Source organism: Oncorhynchus gorbuscha, linkage group LG23 (assembly GCF_021184085.1).
Source record: "Oncorhynchus gorbuscha isolate QuinsamMale2020 ecotype Even-year linkage group LG23, OgorEven_v1.0, whole genome shotgun sequence".
In the NCBI taxonomy this organism is placed as follows: Eukaryota; Metazoa; Chordata; class Actinopteri; order Salmoniformes; family Salmonidae; genus Oncorhynchus; species Oncorhynchus gorbuscha.
The window spans coordinates 21,320,262-21,338,461 of NC_060195.1; the positions used below are offsets into that span (position 1 = coordinate 21,320,262).

General features: G+C 44.8%; 1 protein-coding gene across 11 annotated transcripts in view; it reads left to right on the forward strand.

Annotated features, from left to right (window-relative positions):
• The window catches only part of sorbs2b (sorbin and SH3 domain containing 2b), an 85,567-nt gene extending 68,093 nt beyond the window's left edge, over positions 1–17,474 (forward strand). For 10 of the 11 annotated variants that reach the window (XM_046322881.1, XM_046322882.1, XM_046322880.1 and 7 more), the window contains 11 exons: positions 3,067–3,152; positions 3,254–3,294; positions 3,393–3,507; positions 3,760–3,888; positions 4,183–4,398; positions 8,639–9,685; positions 9,937–10,125; positions 14,010–14,120; positions 15,184–15,227; positions 15,663–15,769; positions 16,140–17,474. In XM_046322881.1, the coding sequence (XP_046178837.1) occupies positions 3,067–3,152; positions 3,254–3,294; positions 3,393–3,507; positions 3,760–3,888; positions 4,183–4,398; positions 8,639–9,685; positions 9,937–10,125; positions 14,010–14,120; positions 15,184–15,227; positions 15,663–15,769; positions 16,140–16,201 (2,147 nt within the window). In that variant the 3' untranslated portion in view covers positions 16,202–17,474. The remainder of the gene's footprint in view (positions 1–3,066; positions 3,153–3,253; positions 3,295–3,392; positions 3,508–3,759; positions 3,889–4,182; positions 4,399–8,638; positions 9,686–9,936; positions 10,126–14,009; positions 14,121–15,183; positions 15,228–15,662; positions 15,770–16,139) is intronic. The other variant, XM_046322891.1, reaches the window with a different exon arrangement.
• The last annotated feature ends 726 nt before the right edge of the window (positions 17,475–18,200 follow it).

Below are 18,200 nucleotides of genomic sequence, written 5' to 3' on the forward strand. Positions count from 1 at the left end.
AAGACACCCCCTAACTCTGTTATATTGATATTCCCCCTAACTCTGTTATATTGATCAAGTCACCTCCCCTAACTCTGTTATATTGATCAAGTCACCCCCCCTAACTCTGTTATATTGATCAAGTCACCCCCTAACTCTGTTATATTGATCAAGACACCCCCTAACTCTGTTGTATTCATCAAGTCACCCTCCTAACTTTGTTGTATTCATCAAGTCACCCCCTAACTCTGTTGTATTGATCAAGTCACCCCCCTAACTCTGTTGTATTGATCAAGTCACCCCCTTAACTCTGTTGTATTCATCAAGTCACCCCCTAACTCTGTTATATTGATCAAGTCACCCCCTAACTCTGTTGTATTCATCAAGTCACCCCCTAACTCTGTTATATTGATCAAGTCACCCCCTAACTCTGTTGTATTCATCAAGTCACCCCCTAACTCTGTTATATTGATGAAGTCACCCCCTAACTCTGTTGTATTCATCAAGTCACCCCCTAACTCTGTTGTATTCATCAAGTCACCCCCTAACTCTGTTATATTGATCAAGTCACCCCCTAACTCTGTTGTATTCATCAAGTCACCCCCTAACTCTGTTGTATTCATCAAGTCACCCCCTAACTCTGTTGTATTCATCAAGTCACCCCCTAACTCTGTTGTATTCATCAAGTCACCCCCTAACTCTGTTATATTGATCAAGTCACCCCCCAACTCTGTTGTATTGATCAAGTCACCCCCCTAACTCTGTTGTATTGATCAAGTCACCCCCTAACTCTGTTGTATTGATCAAGTCACCCCCTAACTCTGTTGTATTGATCAAGTCACCCCCTAACTCTGTTGTATTGATCAAGTCACCCCCTAACTCTGTTGTATTGATCAAGTCACCCCCTAACTCTGTTGTATTGATCAAGTCACCCCCCCCTAACTCTGTTGTATTGATCAAGTCACCCCCCTAACTCTGTTGTATTGATCAAGTCACCCCTAACTCTGTTGTATTGATCAAGTCACCCCCCTAACTCTGTTGTATTGATCAAGTCACCCCCCCTAACTCTGTTGTATTCATCAAGTCACCCCCTAACTCTGTTATATTGATCAAGTCACCCCCTAACTCTGTTATATTGATCAAGACACCCCCTAACTCTGTTATATTGATCAAGTCACCCCCCTAACTCTGTTATATTGATCAAGACACCCCCTAACTCTGTTATATTGATCAAGTCACCCCCTAACTCTGTTATATTGATCAAGACACCCCCCCCTAACTCTGTTATATTGATCAAGTCACCCCCTAACTCTGTTATATTGATCAAGTCACCTCCCCCTAACTCTGTTATATTGATCAAGTCACCCCTAACTCTGTTATATTGATCAAGTCACCCCCCAACTCTGTTATATTGATCAAGACACCCCCTAACTCTGTTATATTGATCAAGTCACCCCCTAACTCTGTTGCATTGATCAAGTCACCCCCCTAACTCTGTTGTATTGATCAAGTCACCCCCCAACTCTGTTATATTGATCAAGTCACCCCCTAACCTTGTTATATTGATCAAGTCACCCCCTAACTCTGTTATATTGATCAAGTCACCCCCTAACCTTGTTATATTGATCAAGTCACCCCCTAACTCTGTTGCATTGATCAAGTCACCCCCTAACTCTGTTGCATTGATCAAGTCACCCCCCTAACTCTGTTGCATTCATTATTGCAGGTTATTCATATTTTCTCGTATGATGTTGGATATTTTTTCTCCCCAACATTAGTCTATTTTTATATTGATTTATATGCATTTGTGTTATCATTGGAAGTTAGCCTCTTCACTCCCTGAGACGTGTACACATTGGTCTGGTCTCTCATCGCTGAGGGCGACACCCCCATACACCAAAAACATATTTACCAGCCCTCTGGTTGACCTATTTCTGATAAACCTTTCCCGTCACCTAAGGCTAATTTTGAATCTGGAATGCCTTACCAGTCGGCACAGGCGATACAATGTGTGAAAATAAATGTTTATAAGGCATTCGTGTTGTTGAGTCTTTGTCCACAGCTCAGTCAACATGAAGCCCACCACAGGACCTGTGTCTCCCTGCTACTCTATAGAGATGCAGCCGTGTGTGTGTGTCTCGTCTAAAAGCTTCTGTTAATAGACATAGCAGGGGGCATATGACTGGAGAGCAGCTGAGGTGGGCAGTCTAAAAAGGCTTCTGTGGGATGTTGGCATGGGGAGAGACAGAGACAGATACTCCTCTCCTATAAATGTGTTTTTCCTCAGGGGAGAAATGGGTATGTCAACCTGTCTGCTTCATAGCCTGATACTTATGTCTGTATCCTGTCTGTGGTTTTGGCACAGCACATAGTGTGTCTTTTCCTACTGGTGGGAGAAATATCTAGTAGCTGACGATTGAAACTCCAGCATTGGAGTTCTTGACACAAACCGGTCCGCTTGGCACCTACTACCATGCCTCATCCATAGGCACTTAAATATTTTGTCTTGCCCATTCACCCTCTGTATGCCACACATACACAATCATAGCTTTCACCTGGATTCACCTGGATTCACCTGGTCAGTCTATGTAATGGAAAGAGCAGGTGTTCCTAATGTTTTGTCACTCGGTGTAAATCGCTCTGGATAAGAGTGTCTGCTATAAATCACTAAAATGTACATTTCCATCCAGGGTGTTTGTTCCTGCTGGATATAAATGTTCTTGTTTGGAGTCATAGAGAGAGACGGGCTCACTACTGAAAATATAACTGGATACAGCTGTATGGCTCCCTATTTCCTACATCTGGTCTACGTGCCTTAAAGCGAGCTGTAGGGAATCCAGGACAGTACAGATACCTTTCTACAGTGGGGAGTGGTGAAGTTGAGTCTGTTTCCCATACCATACACTAGGTTAGATAAGGGTTTAGATTTTTTCTGTAGTTTTATTTTGATTCATCACATTATTTAGCTAAAAGACCTCTTTTTGTTCCTCTCATACCCTTGCCATCGACTCTTCCCTTGCATGTTAAGTGTCTGTATGGACTGTTCCTCTCTGTTCCTCACTGTGGCCTTCTCTCCCTTTCTCACAGACCAGGACCCCACCAGGGGCCACTCTTACGCTGATGGGGGCCGCCACACCCCCCAGATCAGGATACCAACCCCTGAAGTCAGAGAGGTAAACAATTGTATTTGGCCTCCGATGTATATTTCACACTTGTACTGAACACCGGTAGAGGGATGATTGATTGTTTCTTTCCATGCCCTCAACGGAAACAGCCAGCCAGAGCTGTATATGACTTCAAGGCACAGACAGGGAAGTAAGTACAGATCAAACCCAATGTTTGCTAGTATTTCAGATGAAGACAACAATGACGCATCCCTCAGCCATGACGCTAATGGTCCATGTGTTGTGCAGGGAGCTGACATTCAGGAAGGGGGAGACGGTGTACATCATCAGGCAGATTGACAACAATTGGTATGAAGGAGAGCACCGTGGACTGCTGGGGATCTTCCCCATCTCCTATGTGGAGGTTAGTGTCTGCTCTCTACTCTCCTCTCTCTCATCTCTCCTCTCTTCCTATCATCTCTCCTCCCTTCCTCTTATTCTTACATCTCTCTTCTCATCTCTCCTCTCTTCCTCTCTCCTCTCCTCTCCTATTTTTCTCTCTCCTCTTCTTGCTGTCTCAATGTGGGTTTTTCAATGCACAGTATTGAATAACTTTGAGTTCATATTTGTCCCCTATCCTGAACCCACAGCCTATCTTTCCCTCTTTATTCTTTAGAAAATCCCTGTCTCTAAGAAGCAGCAGCCAGCCAGACCTCCCCCGCCAGCCCAGGTCAGAGAGATTGGTGAAGCAGTGGCTCGCTACAACTTTAATGCTGACACCAACGTGGAGCTCTCACTGAGAAAGGCAAGAGCCTCTCCGCTGTCACTGCATAACTTTGACTCTCAAATTGTCTGACTGTATATAGTTCTCATCCCCTCAGTGTCTACAATTAAACTGACTTCTACCTGTGTGTGTGTGTGTGTGTGTGTGTGTGTGTGTGTGTGTGTGTGTGTGTGTGTGTGTGTGTGTGTGTGTGTGTGTGTGTGTGTGTGTGTGTGTGTGTGTGTGTGTGTGTGTGTGTGTGTGTGTGTGTGTGTGTGTGTGTGTGTGTGTGTGTGTGTGTGTGTGTGTGTGTGTGTGTGTGCGCGCGTCTGACAGGGTGAGAGGGTGATTCTGCTGAGCCAGGTAGACCAGAACTGGTATGAAGGGAAGATCCCAGGGAGCAACAAGCAGGGCATCTTCCCCGTGACCTACGTAGATGTAGTTGTCAAGAAGTCCCCCACTGCCAAGAACCCCGCCCACCACTACCTAGAACCCTCTTCTTTACCCCAGAGCCTATCCGCTGACAGGATTCACCCTGTGGGTTCGGCCAAGGTACGATGACCCCACCGGAGCCCACATAACCTGACCCAAATGGCACCCTATTCTGTATTTGGTGCACTGCTTTTGACCAGAGCCCTATAGGCTGTGGTCCAAAGTAGTGCACCGTATAGGGAATGAGGTGCCATTTAGAAGACACACAAAATATGGCATTTACAATCTACTAATATGGCATTTACAATCTGCTGTCAGACTACCGGTCTATATGGCACATGAATATACTGCATGTGTCTTTTAGTAAATGATCGGTTTTGAAGAGAGGCGTACTGTAGTAGAGTACTTTGTCTCAGTTAGAACATTCTAGAACTAAGTGTGGTCTTCTCAGCTGTCTTGTTATGCATATATTAGCATTGGGGAGCTGTTGTCATAGCGTGACAATAGGATACTCTTCTAACACCAGCCACCAATCCATCAGGTTTCTTACACCAGCCACCAACCAATCCATCAGGTTTTTTACACCAGCCACCATCCAATCCATCAGTTTTTTTACACCACCAACCAATCCATCAGGTTTCTTACACCAGCCACCATCCAATCCATCAGTTTTTTTACACCACCAACCAATCCATCAGGTTTCTTACACCAGCCACCAACCAATCCATCAGGTTTCTTACACCAGCCACCATCCAATCCATCAGGTTTCTTACACCAGCCACCATCCAATCCATCAGTTTTTTTACACCACCAACCAATCCATCAGGTTTCTTACACCAGCCACCATCCAATCCATCAGGTTTCTTACACCAGCCACCAACCAATCCATCAGGTTTCTTACACCAGCCACCAACCCATCAGGTTTCTTACACCAGCCACCAATCCATCAGGTTTCTTACACCAGCCACCAACCAATCATCAGGTTTCTAACACCAGCCACCAATCCATCAGTTTTCTTACACCAGCCACCAACCAATCCATCAGGTTTCTTACACCAGCCACCAACCAATCCATCAGGTTTCTAACACCAGCCACCAATCCATCAGGTTTCTTACACCAAATCAAATCAAATCAAATTTTATTTATATAGCCCTTCGTACATCAGCTGATATCTCAAAGTGCTGTACAGAAACCCAGCCTAAAACCGAAAACAGCAAGCAATGCAGGTGTAGAAGCACGGTGGCTAGGAAAAACTCCCTAGAAAGGCCAAAACCTAGGAAGAAACCTAGAGAGGAACCAGGCTATGTGGGGTGGCCAGTCCTCTTCTGGCTGTGCCGGGTGGAGATTATAACAGAACATGGCCAAGATGTTCAAATGTTCATAAATGACCAGCATGGTCGAATAATAGTAAGGCAGAACAGTTGAAACTGTAGTAGCAGCATGGCCAGGTGGACTGGGGACAGCAAGGAGTCATCATGTCAGGTAGTCCTGGGGCATGGTCCTAGGGCTCAGGTCAGTTGAAACTGGAGCAGCAGCATGGCCAGGTGGACTGGGGACAGCAAGGAGTCATCATGTCAGGTAGTCCTGGGGCATGGTCCTAGGGCTCAGGTCCTCCGAGAGAGAGAAAGAAAGAAGGAGAGAATTAGAGAACGCACACTTAGATTCACACAGGACACTGAATAGGACAGGGGAAGTACTCCAGATATAACAAACTGACCCTAGCCCCCCGACACAAACTACTGCAGCATAAATACTGGAGGCTAAGACAGGAGGGGTTAGGAGACACTGTGGCCCCATCCAAGGACACCCCCGGACAGGGCCAAACAGGAAGGATATAACCCCACTCACTTTGCCAAAGCACAGCCCCCACACCACTACCAGCCACCAATCCATCAGGTTTCTTACACCAGCCACCAACCAATCCATCAGGTTTCTAACACCAGCCACCAATCCATCAGGTTTCTTACACCAGCCACCAATCCATCAGGTTTCTTACACCAGCCACCAACCAATCCATCAGGTTTCTAACACCAGCCACCAATCCATCAGGTTTCTTACACCAGCCACCAATTCATCAGGTTTCTAACACCAGCCACCAATCCATCAGGTTTCTAACACCAGCCACCAATCCATCAGGTTTCTTACACCAGCCACCAATCCATCAGGTTTCTTACAGCAGCCACCAATCAGTGTGATTTAGTCTTACTCAATCCTTGACAAACCCACACTGTACACACACAAAGTTTATCTATGTTTAAAGGGATTTGTGATGCCGACACTATGACATTCATTGTAGAAGCCTCGTTTTCCATTAAACTGTTTAATAGAGACCTCTGTGGGTGGGAGAGCTACCAGCTCCTGCTTCTCCAGTAAGACGTACCAGGCCCAGTTCACATTTCACACTTCATCCACAGACTTGGCAGCAACAGCGCAGGCCGCATTAGATCCTTGGAAAGTCCCAACCACATTGAAGTTGACATTTTAAAATGGTTTAAGGGAAAGATTAAGGTTAGGGTTAGGTAAGGGTTAAGGTGAAGGTGAAGATTAAGGTTAAGGTTAGGGTTAGGTAAGGGTTATGGTTAAGTTAAGTTAAGGATTAGGGTAAGGGTAGAATTTAAAGTTATGATTCAGGGTAAGGACCAGGGTGGGAAATTACCATCAGCCACCAGCCAAATGCTGGTAGATTTTGGCATTGGCTGGTAGAATGTCTATGTTTACCAGCCACATTGGCAGGTGGTCACAGAGCATTTGGCTGGTAGAATGTCTATGTTTAGCAGCCACATTGGCAGGTGGTCGCAGAGCATTTGGCTGGTAGAATGTCTATGTTTACCAGCCACATTGGCAGGTGGTCGCAGAGCATTTGGCTGGTAGAATGTCTATGTTTACCAGCCACATTGGCAGTTGGTCACAGAGCATTTGGCTGGTAGAATGTCTATGTTTACCAGCCACATTGGCAGGTGGTCACAGAGCATTTGGCTGATAGAATCTCTAGTTTACCATTCACATTGGCGGGAGGTCGCGGAACATTTGGCTGGTAGAATCTCTAGTTTACCATTCACATTGGCGGGAGGTCGCGGAACATTTGACTGGTAGAATCTCTAGTTTACCAGCCACGTTGGTGGGTGGTCACAGAGCATTTGGCTGGTAGAATCTCTAGTTTACCAGCCACGTTGATGGGTGGTCACAGAGCATTTGGCTGGTAGAATCTCTAGTTTACCAGCCACATTGGCGGGTGGTCGCGGAACATTTGGCTGGTAGAATCTCTAGTTTACCATTCACATTGGCGGGAGGTCGCAGAACATTTGACTGGTAGAATCTCTAGTTTTACCAGCCACGTTGGTGGGTGGTCACAGAGCATTTGGCTGGTAGAATCTCTAGTTTACCAGCCACGTTGATGGGTGGTCACAGAGCATTTGGCTGGTAGAATCTCTAGTTTACCAGCCACATTGGCGGGTGGTCACAGAGCATTTGGCTGGTAGAATCTCTAGTTTACCATTCACATTGGCGGGTGGTCACAGAGCATTTGGCTGGTAGAATCTCTAGTTTACCATTCACATTGGCGGGAGGTCACAGAGCATTTGGCTGGTAGAATCTCTAGTTTACCATTCACATTGGCGGGAGGTTTCAGAACATTTGGCTGGTAGAATCTCTAGTTTACCATTCACATTGGTGGGAGGTCACAGAGCATTTGGCTGGTAGAATCTCTAGTTTACCAGCCACGTTGGCGGCTGGTCACAGAACATTTGGCTGGTAGAATCTCTAGTTTACCAGACACGTTGGCGGGTGGTCACAGATCATTTGGCTAGAATCTCTAGTTTACCAGACACGTTGGCGGGTGGTCACAGAGCATTTGGCTAGAATCTCTAGTTTACCAGCCACGTTGATGGGTGGTCACAGAGCATTTGGCTGGTAGAATATCTAGTTTACCAGCCACGTTAGCAGGTGGTCACAGAGCATTTGGGAGCATTTTCTTCCTCCAATCCAAAGACCACATGTACGTGTGTGTGGCAGCTCTGGAGGAGAGAATCTCAACGCTGCAGTGGTGAAAGCGGAGTTGGATACAGTGATTTCTGGGATTGATTATTTTGGGTCAAATTTGGGCATCGACTAGCCTCTGCTGGTAAGGACGTCCCAAGGATCTCAGATACCACTAACCCCAGGTAAAGCCTCTGTATCTTTACCACCAGTCTCTTTTCTGTCAGTGACCTAAAATAATCTGACTGGAGTCAATATTGCTAAATAGATTTCAGAATAGATGTCAGAAACAACAACAGTCTCAGTCCTATGCATTCTGACCTGGCCATTCCCCTCACTTATGTTCTGCCGTATGTTTCTGTACTCTCTCTCTTTCTCTCCCAAGTCATCATCCACGCGCCCTCGCTTCAGTCCACCATCGCCTTCCCTCTCCTTCAGGACACCCCGCTCCTCCCTGTTCCCATCCCCCTCCCCAAGTACCCAGAGGGCCCACCTGCAGGCTGTCACCAATGATTGGATAAACCTGACCCTGGGCCTATCCCCCTCCTGCACCCCGGCCCCCACTCCTCCCCCGTACCCTAACAGCAGTCTGCTGGCCGACCTGGAGGCCCTCAGCACCCTGGTGTCCCCCTCACCCTATCCAGCCCCCAGCCATTTCCTGGTTTCCCCCTGCCCAGCCCCCACATTGGGAACCGTACCCTCGACACCACGCAACCTCACCCCTTCCCTCCGAGAGGGCCACTTTATCCCCATCACCTCACCCAAGGCTCCCATCTACCCCTGCTCCCCAGAACCCAGACCCTCCCCACTATCCTCCCTCCCCACCTCTGGCGGCACCTCTTTCACCTCATCACCCATCTCTCCCATGTTTGGGAGCCCCAAGTATGTCAGCGTGGTCGATTTGTCTCAGATTCAGAACAACACTAGCATCAAGCCCATTATAGACTCGGAGAAACCTTTCAACCCCTTCACAGACACAGTGACCCTGTCTCCCACCTCACCTAAGGCCTGCAGTCCCATCAATCTGGTGGTGTACGAGCCCAGCGATTGCCCCTCTCACAGTGACCACCCATCTCAAAGCTACCTCCTGTCTCAAAGCTACCCCCTGTCTCACACCCACCCCCCATCTCAACTCGAGAACATAGTAGAGCTAAATCAGTTTATCTCAAAAGAGATGAATCAGTTCATGGAGGACTCCACTAAAGACCAGGTAGTGGACCAGGAACAGGAAGATGACCTTTGTAAGGAGCTGGTGTCCATCATTCAGGGGGGCGACCAATCCAAAGGGGAAGAGTTTTACAGACAAGCATCAGACGTGACAGAGGAGCTTCCCAAGCTCTTCATAGAGGAGGAGCCTACTGAGAGCAGGAAGATGACCCCACCTTATAATACCTTTACCCCTGTGTGTAGAGATGGGGCAGAACAGGACAAGGTAGAGTCCTCCCTGGTGTGATCTGTGTGTCCTAACCTGACACTGCTGTGCAAACATTTTTGCTTCCACTAACCCTAAAGGAACTTATTGAAATTTGAGGCAACTTTTTTCCAACCAATTTTTTTTCTGAGAGAAACAGCTTCTTGTTATGTCTCATTAGTCAGTTTGTTTGCCACTCTCAAAAGATAACTCAGATGGGGCTGTGTGTGTAGCCCATAACACACTTTTCCTTTTGGTCTCTCTGTCATCAGGGTTCCTCTGTACGCCTCACCTCCCCTCCCTCCCAGCAGTTCACCATCCCCACTCTCTCCACCTCACCCAAACCTTTGTCTCCCCTCATCTTCCCCTGCACCACCCCTCCACTTCCAGGGGTGCTACACTCTCCCCCTCCCTACAACAAACAGTACCCCCGCCTGGAGCCTAGGTCCTCCAAGGTCAAGGTAAAGACCAGGTGCCTGTGTGACATCATGTCGTGACAACTAACTCCTCCCCTTCCCCTAATTCTCCTCTCTAACATTGACATACTGTAACATCCTCGCTCCTTCAACCCTTACTTCACTTTATTCACTGTGGTACTGATACTGTCATTCGTTTTTAGTTCTGTTTACTTCACACTGTCATCTTTGGTCAGTACTGCTATTGGTTGGTTCATAGATAGAGTACTATGTTACAATACTACTGTAACATGCTAAGTCTAGATAAATGAATCACTGTATGTTAGGTAACAGATCTTTACACAGTTACAGTTCTATTAAATGGTTGATAATTAAGTAACATGGCTGCCAGATAGTCCTTGTATACTTAGAATTTTTGTTTTCACTTTACCCTTTTCTCCAGGGTCAGTATCCACAAAGCGACTCAGAGTAGGAGTGCTGACCTAGGATCTGTCCATATAATCTTATTCATTATGATCTTAAAGGCAAACCTGATCCTAGATCAGCACACTTACTTTGAGACCCTTTGTGGATACGGGCCCAGGTCTCATGCCAGTCTCCTCCTAGCAGATCTTACTGTCATTAAAGGTAGACTCAGCGATATGAAGTAGATGCGTGAAGTAACCAGCATATTGGGTCAATTTCCGCAACAACTACGAGCGTTTGGTCTCGTGCCTACCACACTAACAGTGTGAAGCGAACATGTGCACATGCGCAGATACTGTGTGTGACTGTGTGAGAGCCAAGTCTTGCATCTCACTCATCTCAACATCTGCAGTGCTGCTCTTGGTAACATAATTTCTCTAGCTTTAGAAGCTTTCCTTTCTCAACCCTGGCCAGGGTTGCACATTTTGGGGAATGTTCAGAGGTGGAAACTTTCCGTGGGAATTAACGGGAATATATGCGAATTAACGGATATATATTGGAATTAATGGAAATGTATGCAAATGAATATTAATACCATTTAAATGTAGATGTTTTTTGCATTGGATATATTTACCATATCATATGGAGACAGAAACATAAACCTTTTACCTTGTCATAAGCAGACGTAATTGCAAATTATTAAATCCTTCCAATAGAAATAAAAAATAAATGTGTTGACTCTTCACATGGGATGATTTCACTGAACAACAAAATAAAGGGAATATTGAATGATCCCCACTGATCCATTGCATCTCCCAAAACTGTTTTCAACATACATCTGTAAAATAATAGTCTAGAAACTAAAGCTTTGGTTGTCTTCCTCGCAGGCTTCCATGTCTTCTCCCTGGATCTCCTCAATATCCGTCCACCTCTTGAACATCAGACTCTGAGGCCTCATCTGCACTGTCACTTCCCAATCTTGTTGAGGATGGCTCATTGTCAGACTCAAAAAGCCTCAAATTTGCCCGGATGGCCACCAATTTTTCAACCCTTGTATTGGTCAGCCTGTTGCGTGCTTTGGTGTGTGTGTTCCCAAACAAGGACCGGTTACGCTCTGAGGCAGCTGATGTTGGTGGGATTTGGAGGATGATGGAGGCAACAGGGGAAAGAGCCTCAGATCCACAAAGTCCCTTCCACCAGGTGGCTGATGAGACATGTTGGCACGACTGCCATTTTGCATCTCCATCCCAAAGCCCTTGCTTGAAAGTGTACTTCACCAGACTACCAAGAACCTTGCCCTCATCCAGGCCAAGGTGGCGAGACACGGTAGTGATGACACCATAGGCCTTGTTGATCTCTGCACCAGAGAGGAGGCTCTTGCCAGCGTACTTGGGGTCCAACATGTATGCTGCGGCGTGTATGGGCTTCAGGTAGAAGTCTTCACGCTTTTTGATGTATTTCAGAACTGCAGTTTCCTCTGCTTGGAGCACAGTGAAGTGGGCAGGGCAGTACAGATTTCTTCTCTTACATCTGCAAGCAGAGTCTGAACATCAGAAAGGATGGCATTGTCTCCCTCAATCCGTGTGATGGCTACTGCTATAGGTTTCAGGAGTATCAGGCTGCTTACCACTATCTCTCACCAGAAATAATAATCCAGTAGGATCCTCTCGATGGCGCTGTCCATATCGGCAGACTATGATATGGCCATTTCTTGGAGAGACTCATTCCCCTCCAGGAGACTGTCAAACATGATGACAACACCATCCCGATGGGTGTTGCTGGACAGCTTCAATGTGGTGCTCTTATTCTTCTCACTTTGCTTGGTGAGGAAGATTACTGCTATAACTTGATGACCCTTCACATACCAAACCATTTCCTTGGCTCTCTTGTAGAGTGTATCCATTGTTTTCAGTGCCATGATGTCCTTAAGGAGCAGATTCAATGCATGAGCAGCACAGCCAATGGGTGTGATGTGAGGGTAGGACTCCTCCACTTTAGACCAAGCAGCCTTCATGTTCGTAGCATTGTCTGTCACCAGTGCAAATACCTTCTGTGATCCAAGATCATTGATGACTGTCTTCAGCTCATCTGCAATGTAGAGATCGGTGTGTCTGTTATCCCTTCTGTCTGCACTCTTGTAGAATACTGGTTGAGGGGTGGAGATGATGTAGTTAACTATTCCTTGCCCATGAACATTCGACCACCCATCAGAGATTATTGCAATACAGTCTGCTTTCTCTATGATTTGCTTGACCTTCCCTATGAACTCTGTTGAACTCTGCATCCAGCAAATTAGTAGATAAAGCATGTCTGGATGGAGGAGTGTATGCTGGGCGAAGAACATTCAGAAATCTCTTCCAATACACATTGCCTGTGAGCATCAGAGGTGAACCAGTTGCATACACAGCTCAAGGAAGACATTCATCAGCATTTCTCTGACTACTTTCCTCCATTGAGTGAAAAAACTTCTGATTCCAGGAGGACCATGAGCTGTTGCTATCGATAAGGTGTCTGATTCATCATTTTCACTTTGATCGAAGTAGAGGGACTTTTGTCAGAGGTTACTTGTTGTGAACGCTGAGGGAACTTTATGCACTTGGCCAGATGATTCTGCATCTTTGTTGCATTCTTCACATATGATTTGGCACAGTATTTGCAAATGTACAGCTTTTCCTTCCTTCTCCTTCTAAATGCAGTGAAATGTCTCCACACATCAGATAGTGCCCGTGGCATTTTCCTGTAAAGATTTTTTTTAAATGAGTAGGAAAAAAAACAAATACAATGATTTAAACACACTTTGCTGTAGGCTACTATTTACTAGTTAATAAAAAATAATGTATGTCATATAAAATATATTCGCCCCACCCAGTATTGTAATCAAAACTTACCAGAAAGCATGTAGTCCTTGACTCAGACAGTGAAGTAGTGTGGGGTCAATAGCATCTCATGAATGTGCAAACTCTTGAGAATCAGCTGTATATGTGATGGAAGAGTGCACTGCACTGTGGATGGAGAGGGTGGCAATTCCATTGAATTGGGGATAGTTTAACCAAAATATGCCACAAGACCTAGAATTGCCTTATGTGTATCCCACAAAAAAAGGTTCACTGTTATAAGCTAACTTTTTTTAAATGAATTTAAGCAAAATTCCCAGGCTTAACTTCCCATGGAAAATCTCCGGAAAATTTGGTATATTTACCACAAAGTTTCCAACCCTTTGCAATCCTAACCCTGGCTGACGTACGAAATATACTGCTGCTTCATACAACGCTGGGAGAGAGAGATCACCAAAGATTGTTACATTTCAAACTTACCACTTACACAGTAAGATCGATATGTTCTGGTTTAATGCCAAATATAATTTTCTAGAAATAGTGTTTAACTTTGATGACAGGTTTGGTTGCCCAGTTTGTCCCTGTTAATCCCCTGGTATGTCCTTTTGTGTGAGTGTGTGCGTGATCAGAGTGGTAAAGTATGTTTGAGTACTCTTCTCTAATTGTAACTCCTGGTTGTGGTTCTTTCAGCCTGTAAATGGTGAGGTTGTTGTTGTGGGTAAGCCCCCTCGTAGCCCCGTGATGTCTCGGAGGTCCTGCGGCTCGCCCAGTAGAGCCCAGAGCTATTCCCCATCTCATAGGGTAGGGCTGCTACCCACTATGCACCTTGTGTGACATCATCGTATGTTTGGGTTACTAGGAAACCAAGTCCTCTCTTTAGAGTTAATGTGTATCTTTTTTTCTGTCAACATATCTACCACATAATATACAACACCCTCACACATATGGTCTGTAGAAATACTACCTCCTAGATATGAAGAGATGAATATCCAGGAGACAACAGATCTGTTAAGAATGTCCAGAGGAATACCTTCAACTAGAAATCCTGCCCGTCTGTCCAGTGTGCCTTGCAGCTTTCATTGTGTGGGAACAGGAATCCCCAGTTGTGTCTGATGATCCGACAATGGGTCCCTGTTTCCCTGTTGCAAAGTGTGTGTCCCAAAGAGCGCCCTATTCCCTATAGAATGCACTACTTAGGGAATAGGGAGCCATTTGGGATGTAACCTTAGTGTCTGGTTTTTGGAATGTGCTCCCTTGACAGCATCGTCTGTGGTTTTACTGCATGCCTGAAGACTGACGGTTTCATTCAGGAGAATGGAATGGACTCCCCCTTTGACCCATAATTGTCTCCCCAACCTGTTAGTGTGGAAGCAAAACAGTCCATGCTTGTGAACTTGCTGTTTGCTAGGATGGCTTGTGTTAGCCTGAGTGCCAGTCTCTTTGTGCTATCAGGCCAACTCATTGTCACTCATTGTCTTGCCAATGTGGTTGGCAAGAGCACAAACTAATCTGGGACCAGTCTAGGCTTGTGTGCTGTGGAATAGGTGGATGTTAGGAATGAATGTTAGGATCTGAAATGCTTTGTTGCTCACTGTCTTCTATTCTGTCTCTGAGGGATGTTGAATAAATACTGTGTACCTCCCAGGAAGGCCTTAGTTCCCAAATCCCCTTCAACCAAGCAAAGTACAGTGAGCTCTTTGTCAGCATTGTGGTTCTAGCACATTAATTAAAGCAAAGATGGTTTTGGCTCTGGCACATTGTTGCTACAGTGATGGACACTGATGGTGGTAAAACGGCAGAGGAAGACAGATAGAAACATGACATGCCTACTGTATAACACTGCATTTCTCTTCTCTCTTCTCAGCGGCCATTGTTTACCCAAGATGCCCTGAATTGTGGTGGAGAGGCGTAAGTCTATCTTCTATTTCCACAACGATTTATTTCCCCAACTTGACTGTTAAAGCTATATAGAGGATTAAAGCTTATTTGAAGTTAAATCTCTGATTGAATGTGTCTAAATTGTATTATAAACTGGTTGGTTCGAGCCCTGAACGGCTGATGGCCGCGGTATATCAGACTGTATAACACGGGTATGACAAAACCATTTCTTATTACGTTGGTAACTAGTTTATAATATCAAAAAATCACCTCGGAATTTTGTGGTATAAGGGCTGTGTCCAGGCACTCCGCGTAGCGTCGTGCAGTCATGCATAAGAACAGCCCTATTGGCCATATACCACACCTCCTCAGGCCTTATTGCTTAAATAAGCAGTAGCAATGTGTAAATGAATCTGATGATGTGACTGTATAATCCTCACTGATGACAGTTATTATGGTCTGTAGGTTCCAGGTCCTGTATAACTATGCTCCACGTAATGAGGATGAGTTGGAGCTCAAGGAAGGGGACATTGTTGATGTGATGGAGAGGTGTGACGACGGCTGGTTTGTAGGTAGGTCCGACGTTGTATTTATTTGCTCTATTAATATCCAAAAGATATAGACATGAATTATACAATAATTCCTGTGTAGGGGCTCTGCATGGCCATCGCCCACCCCTGTTCAGCCAATCATTCAGAGCATTTAAAAGTTGTACTACTTAGCTGCTGCCAACAGATGGCATCCCTCGCCTTGAATTGAGTCATTAAACCAATCAGTGCTCTGTGGAAGTTGTCTGTTATTTAGATGTGACAATAGTCACATATCCTCAGCCATTGTTCCATAAACAAAAACATGATGCACTACTCCACTGAAAATGCTTGTAACAAACTATATTGTTGAGATATTTCCTTTAATACCGCTATATGTTTGTTATTTTTCAAGGCACATCCAGAAGAAGCACGTTTTTTGGAACCTTTCCTGGAAACTACGTGAAGCGGCTATAACCTTGTTCTCATGATGTCCAGCAAAACTGCAGTGGTTGTATAACTCAGTGGGTGAATAACCAATGTATTCAGACTGCACAAAAACATTACATTCATCTATGACTAGTTATTTTCATTTTTAAAAAACTTTTCCAGGAGTGACAATGCATTTACTAATTTGATGAATAGGAGAAGATATGAACCCAGTGGCCTTGAAGGAATATATTTCATGTTTGATTTAAGGGTATTCTACTCTACTAACTGTGAGGATGTCTCAGTGCATACAGTGGATGCAACAAATAAGGTTGAAAGCAGATTTGGTCATAAACAAATATGAGTTATTTGTGCGGAATGAGAGTTATTTACAGTGAAGGGATGCCTTATAGACTAATGGGTTTCACAATAATGAAGTAACCAAGTGCCCTATTTACCATGTATTTATTTATACATAAATATATATTTTTCTTGTTCTGGAAGTACTCTATAATTGATTATGCTAATGGCCATTAGGAGAGTGTGTTATTAACCTTTTTGGAGAGGGGTTGTCCTCTTGCTTCATACAGTTAAAGCGCAGTGGACCTGAACTTGGATCTGTACAGGCAGGCAGAAAGAGATGACAGTGTTGTTGTGTTACTTTTATACAGGCAATTAGGGTTCCTCCTCAATGCATCCGTTAGCACATGGCTTTGGACAGACACATAGTTGATGTATTCCGGCAGTTACCTCTGACTGGAGCTGATGTCTTGTCCGCTTTTGTTTTTCTCTCCTGACATTCCTATAAGTATTAATAAAAAGAAAGAGAAGACTTTTATGTCATTGGACAATATATATTTTTTAAAAGCAATGTCTTCTTTTTACAACTTGGGTAGAGTGATCTGTTAATTTCAGATTGTTCTTTAATATATGATTATTTTACAATGTTCTTCTTATTGCGAACTGTCAAATTATTTGAAATGATTTAAATATCTTAGGGACAACTCACCTGCCACAAATCCTGTATAAAAGTGTAAAACATATTTGATGTCATTGAATTTACTGTCTGTATGCATACAGCTCCAAATCAGCGTTTGATTTATGCAATAACCATTCTCCCAAATACCTGCCTTTCTGTTCTAGAACACAGAGCAACAAAATGACAGAAGGATTGGAAGTGATGATGTTGTTGATGATGACATGTAATAAAGTCATCATGTAACTTTGTGTTCACTACTGCCTAAACACACCATACCGTATAGTCTGTCATGTACAGTGTATGTCCCTGTGATTAAAAAACATCCACTGCCTCCATCAGTCATCAGCATGTATTTCCATTTCTTGCATTATTTCAGCAATAGCAGGTATGCCGGAGAGGTGCATAACAGGTGCAATAGCAGGTATGCCGGAGAGGTGCATAACAGGTATGCCGGAGAGGTGCATAACAGGTGCAATAGCAGGTATGCCGGAGAGGTGCATAACAGGTGCAATAGCAGGTATGCCGGAGAGGTGCATAACAGGTATGCAGGAGAGGTGCATAACAGGTGCAATAGCAGGTATGCCGGAGAGGTGCATAACAGGTATACTGGAGAGGTGCATAACAGGTATGCCAGAGAGGTACATAACAGGTGCGATAGCAGGTATGCCGGAGAGGTGCATAACAGGTGCAATAGCAGGTATGCCGGAGAGGTGCATAACAGGTATACTGGAGAGGTGCATAACAGGTATACTAGAGAGGTGCATAACAGGTATACTGGAGAGGTGCATAACAGGTATACTAGAGAGGTGCATAACAGGTATACTGGAGAGGTGCATAACAGGTATGCCGGAGAGGTGCATAACTTTGCAAACTAGCATTTGGTCAACATGTGAAGTCATTGTCTAAGGAAAAATTCTGGCAATATCATCAAAAAGGAGAGAAAAATGAAATGTAATTGTATATAATCAGTACATCAGAAAGTCAGTAGGAAGTATGTACTGTAAGTATACACAAACACAGTGAACTATTGATATGGTGATCAAGGATCTACATCAAGGAGGTGTGAGG